The sequence below is a fragment of the Geotrypetes seraphini genome, chromosome 14 (genome assembly GCF_902459505.1).
Source record: "Geotrypetes seraphini chromosome 14, aGeoSer1.1, whole genome shotgun sequence".
In the NCBI taxonomy this organism is placed as follows: Eukaryota; Metazoa; Chordata; class Amphibia; order Gymnophiona; family Dermophiidae; genus Geotrypetes; species Geotrypetes seraphini.
Genome location: NC_047097.1, coordinates 31,604,123 through 31,627,135, shown reverse-complemented (window position 1 = coordinate 31,627,135; position 23,013 = coordinate 31,604,123). Strand labels below are relative to the sequence as shown.

At 44.4% G+C, this 23,013-nt stretch overlaps 1 protein-coding gene across 6 annotated transcripts in view; it reads right to left on the bottom strand.

The window, feature by feature from the left end:
• Positions 1–23,013, bottom strand: part of TTLL6 (tubulin tyrosine ligase like 6) — a 157,863-nt gene that overhangs the window by 125,236 nt on the left and 9,614 nt on the right. For 5 of the 6 annotated variants that reach the window (XR_004536897.1, XM_033919652.1, XM_033919653.1 and 2 more), the window contains exon 2: positions 5,092–5,185. Coding sequence is in view for 5 of the 6 variants with exons in the window: in XM_033919652.1 (XP_033775543.1) it covers positions 5,092–5,143 (52 nt within the window). In the remaining variant the exon portion in view is untranslated. Of the gene's footprint in view, positions 1–5,091; positions 5,186–11,010; positions 11,133–23,013 lie in introns of those variants that run through there. The other variant, XM_033919651.1, reaches the window with a different exon arrangement.

Below are 23,013 nucleotides of genomic sequence, written 5' to 3'. Positions count from 1 at the left end.
ATCACAAGAGAGTGGAACAGAATATTCAGAGAGGTGAGTTCTAGCAGTTTGGATAGAGATCTATATCATGCGCAGCCGGTAAAAGCAACGCTGGACCACTGTACTAATATGATCCAGAGGGGCTAGATATTAACCCGGAGCAACCGAGACAATAACTGACCACATTGTCTCCATATGGAACTTGGACACTGCATTAACCGACCTGAGATCCAGAACTGGCCTCCAGTCATCAGAATCTTTCTTTGGCACGACGAAGTATAAAGAGTATTTGCCCAAGCTCAATTTGGTATCCATGACTTCTACCACTTGAATCTGCAGCAGCCACTGCACCATAGCTCGTACTCTTAACTGCTTTCTCCAGCCTCCCAGCCGGGGAGTCTATGAAAAATATCTTGAAGAGGCCGAACAAATTGTAGCCTTCTCAAATGATGTCCAGCACCCACTGGTGTGTGCAAATCCATTCTCAGGCCTCCTGATACTCTGCAAGTCTCCCGCCATATAGGGTTACATCGGAGAGAGATTTGGCATCATCAGAACTTTTTGGATTTGGTTGCTGAATGGGCACCTGATGTGGGGTTTCGACCAAAGGCACTAAACCTCTGCCTAGACCCTTGAAATGATCTCTGTGAAGAGAAGTTTACCGAAGACTGCAGAGGCCGCCTGTAGCCTCAAAAGGAGCCATGACTTGATCCTCTAGGTGCACGTGGCTTGGTATCTGAGAGGAAATTAGAATGCCTTTCCATAGAAAATGATGGCAGTGGTCCATCCAGTCTGCCCAACCATACATGATCCATAAATTATTTAGTTTAAATGGTCCTTTTACTTAGATATTTCTGGGCCAGAAACCCAGAGCCCTGCCCAGTAGTGTGCTTAGGTTCCATCCACTGGAGTCTCCATCAAAGCTCACTCCAGCCTATCTTAACCATCTCAGCCATCGAAACCCTCCCCAGCCCATCCCCAACTGAATGCTCATATACAGGACACAGGCCATTCAGGCTTGCCCAGTACTGAACATAAGAAGCACCACTTCCGGAACAGACCCTAGGTCCATCAAGTCCGGCGATCCACACACACGGAGGCCCCGCCAGATGTACCCTGGCATAGTTTTGGTTCCCATATCACTCTAAGCGTCTCATAAGAGATGTGCATCTAGCTTACCCTTACCCATGTCACTTCATGCCACTCATAAGGAGATGTACATCTAACTTACCCTTAAATCCTAGAACGGTGGATTCCGCAATTACCTCTTCTGGGAGAGCATTTCAGGTGTCCACCACTCGTTGCGTGAAGCAGAACTTCCTGATATTTGTCCTGAACTTGTCCCCCCTTAGCTTCAGCCCATGTCCTCTTGTCCGTGCCATATTGGACATTGTAAATAATGTTTTTTCCTGCTCTATTTTGTCGATTCCTTTCAGTATTTTGAAAGTCTCGATCATATCCCCTCGCAGTCTCCTTTTCTCAAGGGAGAACAACCCTAGTCTCTAAAGTCTTTCCTCGTAATCCAGGTTCTCCATACCTTTCACCAGCTTTGTTGCTCATTTCTGCATCCTCTCTAGCAGTTTTATATCCTTCTTTAGGTATGGAGACCAATGCTGGACGCAGTATTCCAAGTGTGGTCTGACCATCACTCTATAAAGCGGCATTATAACTTTCTCCGATCTACTCGTGATTCCCTTCTTTATCATTCCTAGCATTCTATTCGCGTTCTTCGCTGTCGCCGCGCATTGCACCAACGGCTTCAGTATCCTATCGATTAATACTCCCAGGTCCTTTTCCTGTTCAGTTTTTCCCAGAGTTGCACCTGACATACTATACTTGTGTTCCTTATTTTTTCTGCCTAAGTGCATCACTTTGCATTTTTCCACATTAAACTTCATCTGCCATTTATCTGCTCAATTCTCCAATCGGCTCAAGTCACTCTGGAGTTCCTCACTGTCCTTCTGCGATTTGATGGCCCGGCATAGCTTGGTGTCATCTGCAAACTTGATGATCTCATTGGATGTTCCATCCTCTAAGTCATTGATGAAGATATTAAATAAGATGGGCCCAAGTACCGAGCCCTGGGGCACACCGCTAGTCACATTTTCCCAGTCCGAGAACTTCCCATTTATGCCCACTCTCTGCCTTCTGTTCTCCAACCATTTGCCTATCCATCTTAGTATATCTCCTTCTATTCCTTGGCCCTGCAGTTTCCATGGCCCTGAAGTTTCCTGATTTTCTGATTAGAGATCCTCTGTGTTCATCCCACACTTGTTTGAACTCTGTCACCATTACACTGGTCATCAGGTTGTTCAGCCCTTTGCCAAAAAGCATCTGTTCTTGAAAAGGTAGCTTGTTCAATGTAGCTTCAGATGCAGAAATCTCCTGCCTATTGTCTTATCCAAAGCATCCATCCTGCAGGCGGAAATAGATTAAGCAGACACTTTGCTCATGACTCTAAAGACACCATACATGGCATTTTCAACATACTCCTCCCCCGACAGTACCGTCTGAGGGTATGTGCTCGCCTCTGAAATCAGAATCTGACGTAGCATTTTATAGCAGGTATGTACCATGCCACTTTTGCTGTCTTAAGACCAAAAGCCAAGGCCTCAAATTGCCTTTTGAGGATCAGATCCAGCCTGCAGTCCTGAGCATCCTTCAGGACAACTTCATGGAGAAAAAAGTACACTGTGCCATCAAAGTACATCTGTGCCATCAAAGAATCTACCTTAGGTGTCGCAGTTGTTGGAAATCAAAAGCCATGGGATATAGCTTTGCCATCACCCTATCCTCTTGCAAGGGTCCCTCGGGTGTTTCCCAATGCTTTGATAGCAACATAGTGATCTCAGCATGTAAAGGAAAAAACATGGACTGAGACTTGGAGCTGTGTAAAGGCAGTTTGCAGAACCTCATCTAGCTCCTGCAGAGAGACTGCAATGACTTGATTTAAGTTGGACATCTAACAAATCTTGCACAATGTCGAATCCTCTCCCTGGTTTAGGGCTTCTACCGTCTCCTGGCTGTAATCACCCCCCAAGAGACCCTGTGTCCCCTATAGAGGAAGCACTTCTGGAGAGCAAGGGCATCAATTCAGATCCACAATCGGCCCAGTCCTTCTCTGACTCGACTTAAGGTTCCTGCATACTCTTTTACTGAGAAGGAGCCGGGCCCTGCTGGGCCAACCCCTCCTGCATATTCACCAGCAGAGCCTCAGCTGGAACAGAGGACTGTTTGTATTTTAAATAAGCATCATACATTAAAGTCACATAATCAGAATCAAAAACCTGACCAGAGTCCCTAGAGGACCTCTTCAGACCTTCTTCAAGTTTCCTCCCTGTGGTTGGGGCATCTGCACATTTACGTTTCGCTAACGGTGCCATATCACAATTTGAGAACTATAGGAGGGTTTTATGATCCACATCTCAAGCTTACTGTTATACTGAGTTTCTGGAGGGACCTAGGGGGGCTAAGCCCACTGCTCCCACCTCCCTCACACTCCCCATGGCACACGGCGCACAAGAGCTCCTCAGGCGACCATCCAGCGCAAAATCAGCATGATATAAGAGGTTCAACCACCTGGGGCAATAACGTAGTAAGGAGGGGCGAGGGGGCAGTCTGCCCAGGGCGCCATGTTGGTGGTGGCACCAGCACCCCTCCTCCTCTCTGCCCCCTCCCCTTCCCCATACCTCTAATTGTTCGCCTCCACGCGCAACTTCAACGTTTTCCTCGTGACCGCATAAGTCCTCCCCCTTCCTAGTGCCGCACATAGGAAGTGGTGTCAGAGGGAGAGCCGCTGAGGTCGCGAGGAGCACGGTGAAGTTGTTACTCACAGCATTGAACAACTAGAGGTATTGGCGAAGGGAAGGGGGGGCACACATGTGGTGGTGAGGAGACAAGGGCAGGGAAGGGGTGCCTTTCACCCTCACTATGCCATTGACTTGGGGAATCCATCATGACTATTTTTAGTCAAAAACAAAGTGTTCTGAGGCAGAGGGAGGCTTTTAAAATAAAATTGGGAAATCCAATATGGCTACTGCGACAGCAATTTTGGCACCAAAAACGGCCCAGGGGAGTCTCAACAATGATCAAAAAATTCTGAGGAGGGATTAAGTAATGACCCCCCCATACTCTCCCACTGGTCACTAACTTCTCTCCCACCTCCAAAAAAACATGAATAAGACAGTACATACCTGGAACAGCAGAATTGTATTTCTGAATTAATTTAATTTGCACTCTATCCCTGTTTATAACAGGGATGATTAATTATGTCTATGTTATATGTGATAATCGTAGGGAAAGATTTTATGTACATGATATGGAAACCGCATAGTTGTATGCGGTATATAAATTTTAAAAATAAATAAATAAAAAAAGATTGGTAAAGCATCACACCTGTTTTAAGTAGCCTGGTGGGTGGGCTAACTACATGTAAGGTGGAAAATGTGAGGCCACAGAAACATCCAAGTTGAAAACATCCAAATCTAGACCATTTGAACATGGAAGGGGCCAGCACTGTAATGGACTGGCCACGTAGACATTCAAATAGAGCAGTGGGGCACCTTAGAGAGCACTGCTGTGAACTTCACATAAAGCGTGCCAGATATATATCTCACCATAACCCTTATTATTTATAGTGAGTCCTCCAAAACCATACCTGTCTCCCACCCCAATAGCCCTTATGGCTGCAGGTAGCACTTATATGGCAGTATAGTAGGATTTTGGTGGCCTCACACTTTCCATCATAAATGTAGTGGTTCGAATGTCTTATGGGCCTGGGTCTTCCTCTCTATGGCTCATTAACCAATCCACCAGACTACTTAAGATACCTGTGCGATGCTCTATTAACCTTTCTCATACCAGATGCTGCTGTTCTACATCAAGTATGTACTGGTTTTTTGTTTTTTTTTTTTGGGGGGGCAAGTCCACCAAAACCCACAAAATCCTACTATACTGCCAATTCAAGTTGTTATTAACATATCTTGTGGCTGGGTGAAGCTATGTATGTGATAATAAGCCATACTATATTATTCATAGCAAGATGGAAAGTCTACAAGGATATAAACTATCCAGCTTTCAGGTCCTCATTTTGATCATTCTCTATTTTTCTACCTTGATTTTCGTTCCGTTTATCTTCTTCTGGAAATCTACCAGCTTCCAGCATGAGGCTATTTGTTCTTGGTTACTTTTCTTGGAGAAGATGGAACTGCAAAGAAATTGCAAGCAAAAATATTTTAAACTAGAAATGGGTGAAAATATACCATTGAGGATCCCAACTGTAAATTCCATCCTTAACCTGTGGATCTAAGCAATGATTATTTTACCTTGTGATTCTAGAATAGAATTGTGACACTTGGGGCCTTGTTTTGAAAGTTCTTACTACAATAATATCAAGTGTAGTGATCAGATAAACCTGTTTATGGGAAAATTTCCACATTAAGACAAGGATCTTAAATGATTCTGCAGGTCATGCAGTGACTGGAGCTGAGAAATAACATGGTCAAATATCATGTGGAAATGTAGGCGATAGTCAAAGCGCACCAAACAAGCCAACACAAAAAAACACCAAGTGCCCTCAGAATTAGGGACAATCAAGAGGAGTTTGATTGTTGGATCCGCATGAGCCAAGTTTTGTTAAGATACATCTACATCAGGGGATCAACCGATGGTGAATATGCTAAAAAAAATGATTAAAAGTCTGTTGTAAGAAGAATAATCAGATTTTGCAAAACCCGAGTTGATATAGAACACAAACAAAAGCTGAAAACAATAGTTCTATAACTATAGATGTTAAATAAACTGAGCAGTGCTGCCCAATTAATATAAATATTGCAAATATTTAATAAATTCAAATTGTAACCAGTAAGTGTCAGCGTGAAAGGCTGACAATCGCTGGTTACAATTTCAACATCTCTTTTTTTTAAATTTGAATCAATTTGAATCACAAGAGGTTCCTGAGGAAGGATGTTGTCCGAAACTGAGTTCACTTGAATCTCGTGGATTATAGCTTTAATCAATGTAAGCTGAAAAAACATTTGTGCGTTTGGAGCAGTCCTGAAATCTGTTGAGAGCGCTGTGGATTTTGGACCCCCCCATGAAGATAAGTTCTGGTCTCTCTACTAATTTTCTGGACTGTGCAGTCTTTGATGTTTTATATATTGTGCTAGCACTGCCACAATCAATTCACATTTTTAGAGCATTTTCAGATTAATTTAGGTACTATTTATAAACTAAACTAAACCTTAGGTTTGTATACCGCGCCATCTCCACAAGTGTAGAGCTCGGCACGGTTTACAGAGTTAGGATGGAAAGGGACTCCAATGAAGGGTTATAGGATAGGAACTAAGAGGATATAGAGGGGCCAGGGTACCAGAGAGGGAGGAGGTGTTACATTTTAGAAAAGAGCCAAGGGAAGACGCTATGATGGTGAGGTGTGTGGTCACACACGGATTGTAGTATTGAACGTTTGTTCGTTCGTGTGACTAAACAATCCCACACTGAGGTTTTCCTTCACCTTTAAAATTTATTAAATATTTGCAATATTATCTATATTGATTGGGCAGCGCTGCTCAGTTTAACATCTATAGTTATAGAACTATTGTTTTCAGTAAGAAGAAGAATTGTAAAATGCTACATTCTTCAAAAGGTGCCATTTATTTCTATATTGTGAACAGGAAGAAGTATCTTGCCAAAACACGGCACATGTCAAGGTCAACAATAAAACTCCTCTTGATTGTCCCTAATTCTGAGGGCCCTTGGTGTTTTTGTGTTTGGATGGTCAAATATTTTGCAATGTCCCTACCCCCACTAATTTGTCTGCCATGGCCTCAGTGAAGAAATGTTCATGTGCAAAGTGGTGCTGGTCTCTGGGAAGCATAACTATACAGCATGAAGCCTTTGGTAGGCCCTAGGCAAAACAAGTGCATCAGGTTTTTAATTACAATCTAAATATGTTTTAAAATACCCACAAACAGTGCCCTATATGGTTCTGATTACAAAGGAAAACCAAGAGAGAACAAATTAGCATGTAACAAATGCTGCATGCCAATGCACAGGGGACGGAGAGAATAGATCAGGGATCTCATAGTCCCTCCTTGAGGGCCGCAATCCAGTCGGGTTTTCAGGATTTCCCCAATGAATATGCATGAGATCTATGTGCATGCACTGCTTTCAATGCATATTCATTGGGGAAATCCTGAAAACCCGACTGGATTGCGGCCCTCAAGGAGAGACTTTGAGACCCCTGGATTAGACTGATATCTGCAGTCTGGGCTTTGATCCTCCCCCCACCTCCTGACTTTGCGCTGCCAGCTGCCAATTTATCTGGACAACAATCTGCTTTGGGAACCAATTAGCACATATGAAAAGGCCCCAGGTTGTCTATGCTGTAATTCTGCCCTATGTAAGAGGCAGTACAGACATTCTCCCCCCCCACACACACAGCAACCAATTGCTTATCACACTTGCAAAAAGGCAAACTCTGCAACCTGCTGAACAGATGTTTAACTAATGGGATAGTTACCTCCTCTGCCCTTCCCAAGTCCATTTCTCCCTCAATGCCTTCAGCCCCCTTTGCCCTCCTGAGAATATCTTTCACTCCCTCTTCTGCCCCTGCACTCCTGTGAGTCCATCTCTCCCTCTTCCTCCCTCTCCATCCTACCCACCCCCTCCGCCCTACTCCAAGTTCATCTCTCCCTCTCCCACCCCTCCCTTCCTATTATCTCATCCCTGAGTCTAACATCGCTTCCTCCCTTCTGCCATCCCCTTTCCCGAGTCCTTCTCTCCATTTAGACCCTCTCCCAAGTCTGCCATTTCTCCTTTTCTCCCTTCCACTCATCAAGTCTGCTATTTCTTCCTCCCTGCTTTCTAGCACCCCCAAGCCAACATCTCTTCCTTCTGCTTCCATAAGAACATAAGAATTGCTGCTGCTGGGTCAGACCAGTGGTCCATCGTGCCCAGAAGTCTGCTCCTGCAGCAGCCCTTAGATCAATGACCAGTGCCCTAATTGAGTTTGGCCTTACCTGCATACGTTCTGGTTCAGCAGGAACTTGTCTAACTTTGTCTTGAATTCCTGGAGGGTATTTTCCCCTATAACAGCCTCCAGAAGAGCACTACAGATTTCTACCACTCTCTGGGTGAAGAAATTCCTTACATATGTATGGCATCTATCCCACTCACATTCTCTTCCCCCACTGCCAGAGTGCTGATCGAATTGAAAAATGAACTTACAGAGCTATTACATTTCCCCCTCCCTATTTGTGGTTTCGGCAATCGCGATTTCACATATTTGCGATTTTTGGGGAGGGGGAAAAAACAAACAAACCCCACAGTTTAGCCTTCCCCCTGGTGTCCTGGCCTTACCTGGTGGTCTAGCGGGCTTTCGGAGCAGGAGCGATTTTCCTACACTCCTGCCCCGTGTAGATCGCCAATAGGAAATGGCTGTGGGGAGTTCCCGTCGTAGTGTCGAGAGACTACGGGAACTCACGGCAGCTATTTCCTATTGGCGATCTGCACGGGGCAGGAGCATAGGAAGATCGCTCCTGCCCCGAAAGCCCGCTAGACCACCAGGTAAGGCCGGGAAGCCGGGGGGAAGGCAGGAGGGAGGCGGGGGTGGGTCAGAGCCGGACCAGAAGATATTTGTGGTATTTCACCATTCGCGATCCGGCTCTGCCCCTATCCCCCACAAATACGGAGGGAGAAGTGTAGTAATTTTTCTTTAAAAGCCAGCATAGTACCAGAAGACTGGAGGGTGGCCAACCTGATACTGATGTTTAAAATAAGTGATCCAAGAAATTATAGACCGGTTGAGTCTGACATTGGTGTCGGCAAAATGGTAGAGAACAAAATGATAGAACATATACATAAGTATGGATTAATGAGAGAAAGCCAACATGGTTTTAGTCAAAGGAATCTTGCCTCACCAATCCACTGCATTTCTTTGAAGGCATGAATGAACATGTGGATAAAGGTGAACCGGTTGATATTGTGTATTTGGATTTTCAAATGGCATTTGATAAAGTACCTCATAAAAGACTTCTGAGGAAATTAGAAAGTCATGGGATAGGAGGTAATGTCCTTTTATGGATAGAGAACTGGTTGAAAGACAGAAAACAGAGTAGTTTTAAATGGTTAATATTCTCAATGGAGAAGGGTAAATAGTGAGGTTCCCAATGGATCTGTGCTGGGAACATTGCTTTTTAACATATTTATCAATGATCTAGAGATGAGAATAAATAGTGAGGATTGTGAAAAATTACAAGAGGACCTTTGTAATAAAAGCTGTAACCTTTTTTCTCTGATTTTGGGTTTCATCTTAGGATTAGCTTCCCAAACTGTGGATCAGTACCCAAATTGGGGGTCAAGTTTTCAAGTTTCTAATTTTATACCCCCATGTATCCCCCAGTACCTTAAATCATCCCCCAGTACCTTAAATCATCCCCATCCCCTCCACATACCCCCCAGAACCTTAAATCATCCCCCTTACTCCCCTACCCTTTTAAATCAAACCCCCTGTATGTTGTTTAAAAAAAAAATGTATCTTTTAAACGCCACCCCACCCCATACCTTTATAAATCCCTCCTCTCTCACTAGATGGCTCTCGTATTCAGGTCAGGAACGCAGATGTCATGAGCAAGCGTTACACGCTCCAGCTTGGGCCCGCCTTTACATTCTGAATGGCTGGCATCAGTTCTAGTGAGTCCCGCGATAACTGACACCACCATTCAGAAAGCAGCGGCGGGCCCAAACGGGAACGCGTGAAGCTTGTTCCTGACATTCATGCTCCTGACCTGAGTACGAGAGCCGTCTAGCGAGAGATGGATACCACTGGACCATTAGGCTATTTAAAAAAGTACTGATGGCGATGATGATGGCAGCAATGCTTAGGGGAGTGTTTTGAAAAGGTATGGCAGCAGCGGAAGGGTGTTTTACAATGCTAAGGGGAGTACAAATTTTGTATCTTCGCTACATAAGATGCACTGAGATTTCCACCCACTTTTGGGTGGATAAAAGTGCGTCTTATGGAGCAAAAAATACAGTACTTACAGTATACACACTTCACAACTGAGCCGATGGGTTCTTTTTTCTCTGACGTAGCAAGAGCATAGTGACTATTTTAAACAAGCAGTCTTGCAATACAAGTAGTCGTACACGCGTCACATCATAACTGAGCCCACGGTTCTCTCTCTGACGCTGTGGGAGTGTAGTGACTGTTTAAACCAAGCAAAATCTTGCTGCGTCACATCACAACTGAGCTGCGAGAGTGTAGTGACTGTCCTAAATGAGCGAGGCTTTGCAATACAAGTACATATAGTATTTTGGGTTAAAGTTTTTGGGTTGTGGAACGAATTATCTTGAGTTTCCATTATTTCCTATGGGGAAATTTGCTTTGGATTACAAGCATGCTTCTGGAAAGAATTATGCTTGCAAACCAAGGTTTTACTGTCCTTTAATTTCTGGAGGCCTGGAATAAAGGAAGCAGTAATTTCTGCAAAGTGAAGGATCAAGGGAATACCCTGCAATAATGATGTCAGCATTTTAACAATCCTTTAAATGTAATAAGTGATTTTTCTTCCTTAATAAATGCTGGTAGAGAGGAAAATGATTTCAGTCCTTTTAAAAGTAACTTAAAGATGCTTTTAATCTTTCAATTTTATAGGAGTTTCCTTCCAGGTTTTCCCTTCATGGCTCTTCTCTGTATTGAATTGTAGCTCTGTCCCTTTCTACTTGTGTATGGATTAGTCTGGTATGTCTAAATATATGCTTATATTTTTTTTATTAAAACTAAAATCCAACTCGAAGCATCCTTATCCTGCGCCTCTGGGGTCCTTTCAAAATCTCTGCTGGGCTTCGGAGCGGGACATGCACGAAGACGCCATCGCGCAAAGTTACCCAAATGGACACAATGCCGGTAACTAAGGGCTGTTGCCAAGGACGCTCGGCGCCCACTGCCGCTTCCGGACCCTGGGGCGGAGCCCGCCTTTTTCCAGTCGTCGACCCCGTTAACCGTTCCCTCCCGCCCGTCGCTCTCACCTGCCTCCGGTCCCCCGACGCTTCACGCTGGCGGAAGGCGCGGACGCTTGCTCTGCCGTCACCATGGAAACGGGGCGGGAGAGGCGGCCGTGGCTTGCGGGTCCGGCTCATCCTCTGATTGACAGCAGGGGGCGGGTGGGGCTGAGCGGTGCCACGCCCCTGTCAAAGCTGAACAACCTTCCTTCACTGTAGCTCTTGCACTATGTGCTCCTGCTTTAGGTTTACACTAATTAGTGCACTGCACTGAGCTCTTCTTTGAGGTAGCAATCATCGCTTAAGTCAGGGGTGTCCAATGTCGGGTTTTCAGGATTTCCCCAATGAATATGCATGAGATCTATTAGCATGCAAACAGACCTCATGTATATTCATTGGGGAAATCCTGAAAATCCGACTGGACTGCGGCCCTCGAGGACCGACATTGGACACCCCTGGCTTAAGTGAAAGGCCTCTGGACCAGACCGCGAGGTGCGCTTAAACCGAGTAACACTTTTTAGTCATGAAAAATCACAGTACGCTGTAGTCAAATGCAATAAAATTTTAATTCAGTTAACAAAAACCACATGTAAAACAATTCTATCCGGTTCAGTTTTAGAATCAGCACTGTTCCAATGCACTACACCAGGGGTAGGGAACTCCGGTCCTCGAGAGTCATATTCCAGTTGGGTTTTCAGGATTCCCCAATGAATATGCATGAGATCTATTTGCATGCACTGCTTTCAATGCATATTCATTGGGGAAATCCTGAAAATCCGACTGGAATACGGTTCTTGAGGACCGGAGTTCCCTACCCCTGCACTACACCAACATTCTACTGCACGATTCAGGCTGTGTATCTGACTACTGATGCTGTAAAACTGGCCACAGTTCTGACATCCATTTATCTCCAGATAACAATGCAGCGTGTATAGGGATTTCAGCGTGTCCAAGAAGGAAACAATCTCTGCAGGTGTTTCATTAGTATCCCCGTCATCATCAGAATCTTGGTTGTCTACAGTGTCCTTTATGACTGTACACATATCAGAATTAGTGCCGTCAGATAATGTGGGCACATCGTTGTCAACGGCGACATACAGCTCAAACTCTTGTGGTAAGAGTCCAACTAATGGACAAGGTGTCAGCTTCAATTGTATCTTCAGATGCGTGAATGAAGCTCACCCGTCGATAACAATTTGAAATCGCTGATGATGAGACTCAACTCCATGCCTCCCATACCATGTGAAGACAGTCGAGCACCATCATTTTTCTCGCAAGCTCATTAGCTCAGGGGCTGGATTCCATGCTTGCATCAATCACCGCCATCACATATCTTAGGATGAGTGACCTATAATGATGTTTGAAGTTGGCGATTATCCCTTGGTCCATCGGTTGGATCAAAGATGTCATGTTTGGTGTTGGTTAGCATTACAATGTGTCTCCTACGCCTTCTCATCATATTGTCAAGCTTCTGCAACCATTCAATCCACACTGTTGCTTTCATATTAAACAGGCAGGCGTTTAATGTTTTTGAAACACCGAGGATTTTGATTCTTCCCAATCACCAGTGGCTCAAGCTTTTCACTACCGTTTATATTGCAACTGAGCAACAATGTCAATCGTTCCTTTGGCACCTTGAAGACAACAGTTTTGCTACATTTGAAAGCCAATGTCCCATCAGGGATGGCACGCCTTTACAGGCCTGTCTCATCGGCGTTGAAAACGTCGCATGGTTCATATCCACTAATGACTGATGGCAACACTTCCATGACTCATTTTTCTGCACCAAACTCATCAGCCTCTTGTTTTTCGCCATGCTGCTTCTTAAATTTTATGTTGTTATGAACTTTCCACCTTTCCAGCCATCCATTTGTTGCTTTGAAGTCTTCTATGCCCAGTTCTTCAGATAGCTGTGCTGCTTTCTCCATCAGCAGAGGCCCACTGATTGGCAGATAATGACGACTAGCTTCAGCAAACCATCGCAGCAATGCCTGTTCCACATCCCAATTCTTTTCTGTTTCCTGGTAGGATTGTTGTTGTTTTGCCAGTCTTTCAATATGGCTTGCTTTTTTTTTGTAAATCCAAGAAATCTGGCTAGGATGAATGCTGTAATGTTTTGCAATAGAGACCTGACTCTCCTGTTGGTCAAGTCTCTTTAAAGACATCGACATGTTCAGCCAAAGACAATGACTTTTATAAAGCGACAGACAAATGTTTTTCTCCATGAGACGCCATGCTGCAATTTCGAAAGTTCGAACACCTGGCCAGGCCTAGACTGCTGATCTGAAACACATAGCTCATCAACGTGAGAAAGTGATTGCTTTTAAGCAGAATGACTATAACGGGAACACATAGAGGTGGGACCTATAACATCAGTGCGCATAAGCTGATTGTGTGCTTATCAGAATTGCAATTATCCGGAGTTTACATCCATTAACTTTAATGTAAAAAAAAAACCCAACAACACGGGAGCATGGAGGTAGGTGCATATAACCGAAGCATGCGCTTAATCGACGTGCACTTAGGTGGAGTCGACTGTACCTTAATAGCTTTTCTCTGTCTTTCCAAATGGTGCGCAAGATAGTTTAGAGCGGGGTTGCCAAAACTCAATTACATTAAGGGGCCGAAATCCAAAACACAGTTGTGGGCCAGACCCCTCCCAATCTCATACAAGTACCTACATAAAGTAAAATACATGCATAGTATATAAAACATGATAAAAAACCCACTAATAAAACATATATAAAAAAAGAATAAAAGCAAATGTAAAGAAAATCATAAAAAAGAACATCGTTAAGTAAAACTTTTAAAAAGGATAACCTAAAAACAATTAACAACTAAAAGTATATTCTGCTATCTAAAAAAACATATGTATCAACAAATGGCTAACAAGTCAATGTATAATGATTGAAGCTGTAATAATTAAAAAGCAAATAATATGACCTGTGGTATGAAAGGAACCTATACAAAAACAAAAGCACCCAAGTGAAAATGAATGCAAAAGAGCAAGAAAACAACTAAAAGTATGGGACGTATACAGGCAAGCCGGAAGAAATGAACAGTGAGCCAGCAGATATAATGAAGCTGAAAGGCAATGTGTGGCATATATAAAGAAGTAGCATATAACTAACACAAAAAGGCGGGTAATAGTAAAAGAGCTGTACACCAGGAGAGAACAAAATGGAAAATACCTGCCGTTGATGACAATATAAAACAGCAGATGGGAGCCGGCGTGCACAAAGCCGCGGGTGGCGCAATGTCAGAGGGAATGCTTCCGGATGAGGTGCGGAACATGCGAAGAACTGCCGCTGCCCATGCCCCACTGCGGCAGTGAGGAGGAGGGAGCCGGTCAGAAGATAACAGCAGGGTCATCATACCGCGGGCCACGTAAAACGGCCAAGAGGGCAGGATTTGGCCCGCGGACCTTGAGTTTGACACCTGTGGTTTAGAGCATTATTTGAAGTTTGCTGCAATATATAATTTAAGTAGGTGCCTAAGGCAAATTAGAAATAGTCACTTACCCGAGGGTCAGTGAAAGAATGCTTTTGAACATTACTTTATGCATTTTCTCCTTTCCATTTACATGAAACAGCATCATGTCCTGATGGTGTACATACAGTCATGTGAAAAAATTAGGACACCCCATGAAATATTCAGTTCTTTCTTAAGAAATGTTCACATATCAATGTCAAATATTTTTTTTTATTTATCTCTGGAAAAGAAAGTGATGTAATTGCAGATAAAAATTTTCCTTGATTTACTCATAATAGAAAGGGGTACATCCAATGGACGTCAAGAGCTAGCTACTGCCAGGCTTCTGGACTTGCTGACATGCCTAAAATCTTTCATATTTACATGGGATATTGATTTCATAAGAGAAACAGCCAATAAGATCTTGCCAAAGATCTAAATGACCAAACATTATTAGTATGATATATGGAGAATCAAATTCAATATAGACTGGAATTCAGTGGAATAGTAGAGGATAGAGTTTACATCATCACAGTAGCCTATGGCAATAAGGAGGCATACTGTAGCATACTATGCTAATTATAACATGCAAATGAATGATTTAAAACCCCCTGAATAAAGTGTTACAGTAAATAATATGGTCAGAACCAACACCCATGACTGTTCCAAGGGTGTCTGTTTTGTTGGTTTGGGATTTTTTTTTAGAAGAAATGTCAGTTGTGCACCCCCTCACCCACAATCCAGCATCTTTCCTTTCTTCCTCCCCCCTCCTGCCCACATCAGGCATCTTCACTTTCTTCCACCCAGGATCTCCCTATGTCTTCCCTGTGCCAGGCTGAGCCTCATTTCTCACTCATGTAGCTGCTGCTGTCACCAAAGCTGCCCCGTCCTATGGCACTAAACAAGAATCAGTGCAGCTAGCCTAGGACTTTCACTATCTGTGCATCTTGCACCCTACCCCTTCAAAATCTGTTATCAAAAGAGGCAGGACTGAAATCTATCTATTGTTACTGACTGCCATGCTGACCTTCTTCCGCCAAGGTGGTGGCTATTCTGCCTAATGGTAGGGCCAACCAAATAGAAATTATCAGGAGTAGTAAAGGACCTAAGTGTAGGCATAGTCTTGGCTTATTAAAAATCTTTACCTGAGCAGTCAGATTACTGCCCAAACATTTTAGTTCAGAAAATAGGGGAAGAGACAGGGTTTGTTTGTTTTTTCAATTTGTGCAAAGGGATTCCAGCAAGAGGGAACCAGGTAGCAGGCAAAGTCCATGTTTGTTTGTTTTTTAGATTTAAGACCAGCTTAGTGGCAGATAACAAGTACACTCATTGACAGAGGCAACAACAATCATTATTATCTTAACAAAGTGAAACTGAACTCCAGCTACCATCAGAATCCTGGTTAAAGTCAGTGGGCTGGTGTTAAACAGAAGTGCTGTGTGAAATAATGTGAATGAGGCTAGGTCCAGAGCCACATATTGGGTTAAAGGTGAACCTCCTCTTGCGGCCTGCTCCTATCTTTATGCGGTTCACCATAGCCAATTAAGTGACCAAATTCCTGGAAGCCACGAGGGACTGCTTCCTGGAACAGCTGGTCATGGAACCTACACGAGGAGAAGCTACTCTTGATCTAATCTTCAGTGGACTGGGGGGACCTGCAAAGGAAGTAGCGGTATTAGACCCACTGGGAAACAGCGATCACAACATGATCCAGTGCAGACTAGAACTGGGATCATCCAGGGTGAAAAGAACCACAACAACAGCGCTCAACTTCAGAAAAGGGAATTATGATGCAATGAGGAAAATGGTGGGGAAGAAACTCAACGGCAGCACAAGGAAGGTAGAGTCCGTAGAAAGCGCCTGGACCCTGCTCAAGCGTACGGTGCACGAAGCACAGAACCTGTACGTCCCCAGGTTCAGAAAAGAGTGCAAGAAAAATCGAATAAAGAACCCAGCATGGATAACGGCAGCTGTAAAAAAGGCGATCAGTAACAAGAAAGCATCGTTCAAAAAATGGAAACAGGATCAAACGCAGGCCAACCAAAAGGAACACAAGGAAAGCCAGAAGGAGTGCCACCGAGTGGTTAGGAGAGCAAAGAGGGAATATGAAGAGAGACTAGCGGGAGAGGCAAAAAATTTCAAATCATTCTTCAGGTACGTAAAGGGGAAGCAACCAGCGAGGGAGGAAGTGGGGCCCTTGGATGATGGGGATAGAAAGGGAGTAGTGAGGGAGGAAAAAGAAATAGCTGACAAGTTAAATGACTTCTTTACGTCGGTCTTCACGAGGGAGGACACATCCAACATTCCGGAACCAGAGGAAATAGAAAATGGAGATCAAGATAACAAGCTGGTCAAATTAGAGGTGAGCCAGGAGGATGTCCTCAGGCAGATAGACAAGCTAAAGAGCGACAAGTCGCCAGGTCCGGATGGCATTCACCCAAGGGTGCTCAAGGAATTAAGGAATGAAATAGCAGAGACACTTCAGCAAATATGCAACCTATCCCTAAAAACTGGAGAGATCCCGGAGGACTGGAAAATAGCTAATGTCACGCCCATCTTCAAGAAGGGTTCGAGGGGCGACCCGGGAAACTATAGGCCGGTAAGCCTCACATCGGTCCCGGGAAAGATGATGGAGGCACTGATTAAGGACAGCATCTGTGACCATATCGAAAAAAATGGACAGCTAAGGTCGAGCCAGCATGGGTTCTGCAAGGGTAGGTCGTGCCTCACAAACTTGTTGTACTTCTTTGAGGGGGTAAACAACCAGGTGGACAAAGGAGAACCCATAGACATAATTTACCTAGACTTCCAGAAAGCCTTCGATAAGGTACCACATGAGCGGTTGCTCAGGAAGCTATGGAACCATGGGGTGCACGGGGAGGTCCACCGATGGATCAAAAACTGGCTGGCAGACAGGAAGCAGAGGGTTGGTGTAAAGGGCCATTACTCGGACTGGCAAGGGGTTACGAGCGGGGTTCCTCAAGGATCGGTGCTGGGACCGCTCCTGTTTAACATATTCATTGACGACCTGGAGGAGGGAACAAAATGCGAGGTCATCAAATTTGCAGATGACACCAAACTATTCAGCAAGGTTGAAACCACGGTTGACTGCGAGAATCTCCAAAGGGATCTTACGACATTGGAAGAATGGGCGAAAAAGTGGCAAATGAGCTTCAATGTAGGGAAATGCAAGGTCATGCATATAGGGAGAAGGAACCCGATGTTCACTTACAAAATGGGGGGATCAATGCTAGGGGTCAGTAATCTGGAAAGAGACTTGGGAGTGATGGTAGACACGACATTGAAGGCGTCGGCACAATGCGCCACAGCCTCGAGGAAAGCAAACCAAATGTTAGGTATCATTAAGAAGGGTATCTCGACCAGAACGAAGGAAGTCATCCTGCCACTGTACCGGGCTATGGTGCGCCCGCATCTGGAATACTGTGTACAGTACTGGTCACCGTACCTCAAAAAGGACATGGCAATGCTTGAGGGAGTCCAGAGAAGAGCAACTAAACTGATTAAGGGTATGGAAAACCTTACATACACTGACAGACTGAAGAAGCTGGGGTTGTTCTCCCTGGAAAAGCGGAGACTCAGAGGAGATATGATAGAGACCTTCAAGATCCTGAGGGGCATCGAAAAGGTTGACAAAGACAGATTTTTCAATTTGAAAGAAACCACAAGAACAAGGGGTCACTCGATGAAATTGAAGGGGGACAGGTTTAAAACAAACGCAAGGAAGTACTTTTTCACACAGAGGGTGGTGGACACATGGAACACCCTTCCGGAGGCCGTGATAGGAAATAGCACAGTACAGGGTTTCAAGGAAGACCTGGATAGGTTCCTGGAAGACAAAGGGATTGAGGGGTACAGATAAGAGCAGTGGAAGGTTTAGAGATAACTGTAGAGGTAGGCAATAAAATTAGTCAGGGACCGCTGACCAGGCAATATGCCTGATGGGCCGCCGCGTGAGCGGACCGCTGGGCTGGATGGACCTCTGGTCTGCCCCGGCGGAGGCGACTACTTATGTACTTATGACAAATATCATACTTCGCTGGCTATGGTTTTTAGCCAATTTCATAAACCGAGAAAGTCAATACCAGAGCCCAGACATGGCCCAGAATTGAATTTCCCGATATAATGCCAGTGATGATCAGCAAAACATTGATCACTGCTGGCTAAATATCAGACCATGGAATGCACTATTCTCTCTGCACCATGTGATTCTGGCTGGGTCTTTAGCAAATAACATATGCTGACCAGCCCAAGCTCGGGGAGGGATAGGAATTGGGACTTGTATATCGCCTTTCTGTAGTTCTACAACCACACTCAAAGCAGTTTTACATACAGGTACTTCAAGCATTTTTTCTTATCTGTCCCGGTGAGCTCACAGTCCTTCTAATGTACCTGGGGCAGTGGAGGATTAAGTGACTTGCCGAGGGTTACAAGGAGCAGCGCAGGGTTTGAACCCACAACCTCATGGTGCTGAGGTTGCAGCTCTAACCACTGCACCACACTCTGCAAGGTCCCAAGCTGAACTTTGCCTATCTGACTGTCACAGTTATAGTTCACACATACATGGTGGAGGGCCTCCTCAAATTAGCTGTGCCCTGAGCTTTTATACTCCCTGGATCACACCCTCCTGGCTCTGCCCCTCCATATCACTTCCCTCCTTGGCAGGAATGTAAGGTTTAAGATGGTTCTGCCACTGTGAGGGCTTGGTAGCTTCAGTTATCAACATTTTATAACTTGCCTTATTCCAAGGCAGGATACAATATCCAAATTCCTGACCCCTAAATCTATCACAATACTAATTCACTCATTAGTAATATCGAAACTCGATTACTGCAATTCTCTCTTTCTTAACATATCATTGAAAGAAAAAAGGAGATTACAATTGATTCAAAATACTGCAATAAAGTTAATATACAATGCTAAGAAATATGATCACGTTTCTCCGCTGTTAATAGATTCTCATTGGCTACCTATTAGTCATAGAATCACATTTAAAATAATGCTACTCATCTTTAAAACTTTAGCCTGTGGTGAACCCCAATTCATATCTAGACTCTTAATACCTTATAATACACAACGCTCTCTTCGTTCCTCCAACCAGAATCTTCTCTCAGTACCTTCCCTGAAAATCATTGGTACAAGAAGGGCCGACATTTTTTCCGTGACAGGTCCCCTATGGTGGAATGCCCTTCCCCAATACATTCGTAAAGAAAAAGATATTTTAATATTTAAAAAACTTTTAAAATCTTATTTATTTAGAGATGCTTTTAATGTTTAAAGCATAGTATATTCATAATTGCTGAGGTTTTTTACTCCCCTTTACCTATTGTCATTTCCTTTATTCTACCCCAAACAAAAATTGTAACTTTTATCTTTTCCTTCCCAACTGTATGTTTGTTCAAGTTAAATGTTTTTTTGTTAAATTGTGAATCCCTTTTTACTTTATTGTATTTTTGTTATGTACATCGCTTAGTGATTATAATAGGCGATTAATCAAATTTTGTTAATAAACTTGATAAACTTGATACAAGAAACATACACATTAAAACGATCACAAAACAAAACAGCAAACAAAAACTTAAGAGGACCAAAGTGCTGTGACTCACTGAAAATTTGTCCACTTAAATACTGTTGATGTCCCCTCACTTGTTGATAATGCAGAGCCCAGGGGATGATAGATGGGAAAAAAGCGAAACAGGTTGGAATTTTTGTCACTAGGCCTAGATGTCTAAGGAAATCTAATAAAATTTTATGCACTTCTTCGAGGGCGTAAACGGTCAGACAGACAAGGGTATCGACATCGTATATCTGGATTTTCAGAAGGCATTCGACAAGGTTCTGCATGAACAACTATTTCAAAAAATTGCGAGCCATGGAATAGAGGGTGAAATACTCGTGTGGATTAAAAATTGGCTGGCAGATAGGAAATAGAGAGTGGGGGTAAATAGACAATACTCGGACTGGAAAAGCGTCACGAGTGGTGTACCGCAGGGTTCGATGCTTGTATCTGTGCTTTTCAACATATTTATAAACGACCTGGAAATTGGTACGATGAGTGAGGTGATTAAATTTGCAGACGAAACGAAGTTATTCAGAGTAGTGAAGATGCAGGATTGCGAAGACCTGCAACGTGATATAAGCACCCTTGAGAAATGGGCCGCGACATGGCAAATGATGTTTAATGTGGATAAGTGTAAGGTGATGCATGTCGGTAACAAAAATCTTATGAATGAATAAAGGATGTCCGGTGCAGTGCTTGGAGAGACCCCCAGGAAAGAGACTTGGGAGTACTGGTCAACAAATCAATGAAGCCGATAGTGCAATGCGTGGCGGCGACATAAAGGACAAACAAAATGCTAGGAATGATTAAGAAGGGGATCACGAACAGATTGGAGAAGGTTATCATGCTGCTGTACTGGGCCATGGTACACCCTCACCTGGAATACTGCATCCAGCACGGGTCGCCGTACATGAAGAAGGACACAGTACTATTCAAAAGGGTCCAGAGAAGAGCGACTAAAATGGTTAAGGGGCTGGAGGGGTTGCCAAACAGTGAGAGATTAGAAAAACTAGGCCTCTTCTCCCTTGAAAAGAGGAGACAGAGGGGACATGATCGAATCATTCAAGATAATGAAGGGACTAGACTTAGTAGATAAAGACAGGTTGCTCACCCTCTCCAAAGGGGAGAGAACAAGAGGGCACTCTCTAAAGTTAAAAGGGGATAGATTCTGTACAAACATAAGGAAGTTCTTCTTCACCCAGAGAGTGGGAGAAAACTGGACCGCTCTTCCGGAGGCTGTTATAGGGGAAAACACCCTCCAGGGATTCAAGACAAAGTTAGACAAGTTCCTGCTGAACCACAACATACGTAGGTAAGGCTAGTCTCAGTTAGGGCACTGGTCTTTGACCTAAGGGCCGCCGCTTGAGTGGACAGCTGGACCACTGGTCTGACCCAGCAGCGGCAATTCTTATGTCCCTCTCCTTGTTGCTTAATCCACCCTTGTAACCCAGCATTTCATTCCTCTCTCCCTCCCAGAAGTCCAACATCTCTTATTTCTGCCATTCTACTCCCTCCTCCCAAGTGTGACATCTCTCTTCCCAACCCCATTCTGGCCCTCAGTCCATATCCCCTCTGCTTTTTCCTGTCCTTCTCTCCTCTTCCTCCTCTGCTCTCCCCTAGTCCATCTTTCCTCCCCTGAATCTCCTGCCTTTCCACATTTTACCCTCTTCACCAAATCCATCTCTCTTTCTCTCCATTTTGTCCCTACTTATCCATCTCTCCCTCCTTTTCACCCTTTCTACCATCTCTCCCTGATCCCCTCTACCTTCCCCCCATCTCTTGCTCCTTCTGTCGTCCTCCAAATCCATCTCTCATTGTACCCCTTCTACCCCCCTCTGCCACTTCTCCCTGTCCCTTCTACCCTCTCTGCCATCCCTATCCATCTCTCCCTGTCCCTCACAAATTTGACATCTTTCCCTCCTCCCTTTACCCTATATCTCTCCCACCTTCCCTGATTTGAATTCAACATCTCCCTCCCCCAAGTCCTATATTGCTTCCTCATTATCTTCTACCTCTCCCCCAAATCTGGCGGCACCAGGCAGCACTCTTGTGGAAGCGGCATCTTCCTGCTGACCAGCGTATCTACTGGTCGGCTCTCTCCGCTGCGAACCCTCCACATCTTTTCCTTCCCCACACGCATGCACTCTACTATTCCTGCAAATGTTGTCAGGCAGAGGAAATGACTCAACACCGCACTGCCATCGCTGGCATCGTCTGTCCACTGCCCGCCCCAGCGGAAACAGGAAGTTGTCAGAGGGGGGCAGGCAGTGGACAGAAGGCGCTGGCAACAGCAGTGCGGCATTGAGAGTCGTTTTCTCCGCCTGACGACATTTGCAGGAATAGTGAAGTACATGCGTGTGGGGAAGGAACAGATGTGGAAGGTTCGCAGCAGAGAGAGCCTATCAGCAGATACGTTGGTCGGCAGGAAGGCTCCCAGGAATGCCGCCTGTGTAAATTCACCATCAGCTCCGTTGCCCCTGTGCCCCCCCCCTCCCCCGTTCCGGCACCTATGCCATGTTGGATATACTGTATAGAGAAGCGGCTTATACATTAGCACAGAAGCAAAAAGTGATAATATATGATAACATGTGAGGTAATGAAAATATGTGAAATTCCTGATGTGGTGAACACTACGACTGATGAGGAATGTGGAAAATCCATGTTGTTCTTTTCAATGAAAATCAATGTTTATAGTGGTAAATCCATTGAAAATATATTAATACAGTGTTGCTTTAGATAATCAGAAAGGCACTGCTTTGTTACTTTTTACTGGTTCAGCATATGAACCATCACCAGTTTTCAGCAACAGTAAATTTACAATGCTTGTCACCAGGCCAAGGAGTAGTTCAATGCTTAGTTCAGTGGGCTGAGAACCTGGGTAATGGGTTCAATTCCCACTACAGCTCACTGTTAATCTGAGCAAGTCAGTTAATACTCCGTTGCCCCATGTACAAAAATGTAGACAGTCCACTAGGGACAGA